General features: G+C 30.4%; 1 protein-coding gene across 1 annotated transcript in view; it reads right to left on the bottom strand.

Moving 5' to 3' along the window:
* Positions 1-13: 13 nt before the first annotated feature.
* The window catches only part of LOC119834437 (zwei Ig domain protein zig-8-like), a 17,304-nt gene continuing 14,554 nt past the window's right edge, over positions 14-2,763 (bottom strand). Inside the window, exons 5-6 of the mRNA XM_038358796.1 lie at positions 1,979-2,147; positions 14-1,141 (exon numbers count right to left, since the gene is read on the bottom strand). Coding sequence (XP_038214724.1) covers positions 1,014-1,141; positions 1,979-2,147 — 297 coding nt within the window. The 3' untranslated portion in view covers positions 14-1,013. The remainder of the gene's footprint in view (positions 1,142-1,978; positions 2,148-2,763) is intronic.

Here is a 2,763-nt window from a genome sequence, read left to right as displayed (position 1 = left end):
GTAAAGTTCTTCACTTTGCTTATATAAGAGACTTCATCACACCTAAAACAATACTATTAAAATTGGAATATTCAAATTTAATTTAATCAAAGCGGTCAATAAAAAAACGGAGACCTTCAAAGAAAGAAAATTAATTCAATATAAGAAGAAGTCTTATTTAGTGACGCCCCTTAATTGTCTCGTGATTTATCGGTTTTCGTTCATCGCGCTTCGTTTCACGTAGTCTTACATTTATAAAAGGCTATCTTGATTTATTTAATTTAAAATAATATACAATTTGTGCCAAACAGATTCTCAGTAAGGTAAATGAATCAAAGTCAATTATAAATTTTAAACACTTGGTTCTAGAAAAGTGTATTGAAAATTGTCGTTATTGACACTGATTGTAATTTTTGATCATAATACAATTAAATTTATTTTAAATTCTACAAAATTAAAATATTTTACTTGATCATGTACTTTACTTGTATCTATATAAGGAGAGATAAAATGTTTTATCTCGAAAGTTCTTCCATGAGATAAAATTAATCTTTCTTTCGAACAACGTATATTAATTTTTCAAAAGTTACGAATACTCGTATTTTTATAATTGCTTTATTATCTATTGTCTTTCAAAACCTCACCATTACAGACATTTTGTTCCCTAAAATAACGTTGTAGCTCACGCAACGCTCAAAATTTTCTTTAGTAACCCCAAAACTTAACTAAGAATGTAACAAGTTTCTATCCTTGTTGTCTTTTCTTCCAAAACTATCTTAACAAGATAATCAACAAATTGCGGGGAAACTTTGCTCTGTTTTTCTTAAAGACAATTCAAATTTGTTTTTAAAATAAGGACGGATTATTCTAACAAATAATACACAAAAACTCTGAAATAATAATGCACATTATTAAACCATATTATACTAAATAAACCTTCGATATTTACACATTTAAACTCTAATCGATGTAAATACATTTAATTTCTTAGTCTATTGAATTGCACTCAGATATTTTTATTAAAATAAAAGACTTCACGTAACAAATTGAAAATTTAAATAGGGTATCGTCACATACAACGTCAGAAACATACTTATAATAGAGACTGAGATCTGTAAAGACGATGTTGCGCACCCTTGCTGCATGGCTGCTGGATGCTCACCTATAATAACAATGCCAATATTAATCTTATCAGTCCAAATTGTGTGTGAAGTCCCTTGTTGTCAAAGCGTAAGTGATGGATATCAGTTTCACTAATGGTTTTTCTTAACGAGAAACGATTGATCGACCTTCTATGCCTTTCCAAACGACGTTTTCACCGATCGCTAAGGTTTTTTATTTAGACATGTTTAGGTCTTCGCAGAAGGTCAACTTACCGGGCCTATAGAAGGTGATATTTAAGAATTAATATACTATGTAAATATCATTGGCTAATAGGTATTATATTATTTTTGACATCGTAATTCGTATCTCAAAATAATTTTAAGAAAGTGAAAACGCATACTTTGGAGTATAATGCTTTTAATGCTGGCCAAGGACACTCATAGTTTTAAAGTTAATATCGCATCCAATTATATTATAAAACTCAAGTTATAAACGCTCACGTTGTGAATATCCAAATACGTGTTAATGTAAAAAGTTGATAGGATGTAACATTTGAAGTGGAATCACTAAAATTATAGCCATTTCTTTCATTTGCGTGGTATTTTGTATCTTTTGTTTTACTTATCAGTGAAGCTTGTAAATAGTAATCGAATTTTAGATTGCTCTGAACGGGTTAACATGAAAATGGCAGTTAACCTAACAATATTTTATCTCTAATTTATATAATTGGTAAGGTCTCAAAACCGTTTTCATCAAACCTTTGTGCACGACCACACCTTTTTTACCTCACGCTGCAATTCATTTTATCTTCAAACAACTATATCATTATTAAAGATTTTCATTCCAATGCCTTAAAGACAATTACATATTATGTTATAATATTTAATTCTCTTACCAGATAAGACATGCACCCTTGTAGAGGCGGGAGGGGCATTATTGGGCCCACATGTGTATAACCCGGCGTCGTTAGCCCTCGCCCGTTGGACTAAGAGGCGGCTTGTGCTCTTGAGACCCTTTTCAGTAACTAAGGAGATCCCCCCTCTTGCTGAGTCGAAGTTTATTATCTGGCGGAAAAAGATTTTCTATGAAATTGTATGCTGCGTCCTAATATACATATTTTAAAAGGGAAATAGGAGAATGTTTCGGGAATATGATGGAAGAAACAAAGATTCATTTACTGAAACGTTTTATTGTATGCCATATAATTGTTAATAAATAATATATATTTTTATGTATAATTCTAAATAATAAGAGACAACTAGCAATAAATAAATGCGCAAATTTGTGAACAATGTTACAATCTCTGTTACAAATTATTAGCATTTAATTTTATCGTACAGTCTAAACCACAAACCTCACTGCGTTACATTCTAGTTTGGGAAGCACAACTTTCTCTAACTTTCAACGTAGTTATTGTATGTAGGAACTGAATGTTTAATTCATTTAAGCCTTTTAAATACAAATATTTAATTACCTATTACATTTGTCAATGATAAATAATCCTTACTGATATTAAAATGCAAAAATGTATTTGTTTATCTTCCTTTTATGTCGCAACGGAGCAATTTTATGATATAATTTTTATATTAGGAGATAGCTAGGAGGTTAGTGAGTAACATAGACTACTTTTTACCGCGTTGGAAATATTTCATTCCCATAGGAATTTCCTTTTATTACGCG

The sequence above is a fragment of the Zerene cesonia genome, chromosome 19 (genome assembly GCF_012273895.1).
Source record: "Zerene cesonia ecotype Mississippi chromosome 19, Zerene_cesonia_1.1, whole genome shotgun sequence".
NCBI classification, from domain to species: Eukaryota; Metazoa; Arthropoda; class Insecta; order Lepidoptera; family Pieridae; genus Zerene; species Zerene cesonia.
This window is presented reverse-complemented; position numbering and strand designations above follow the sequence as displayed.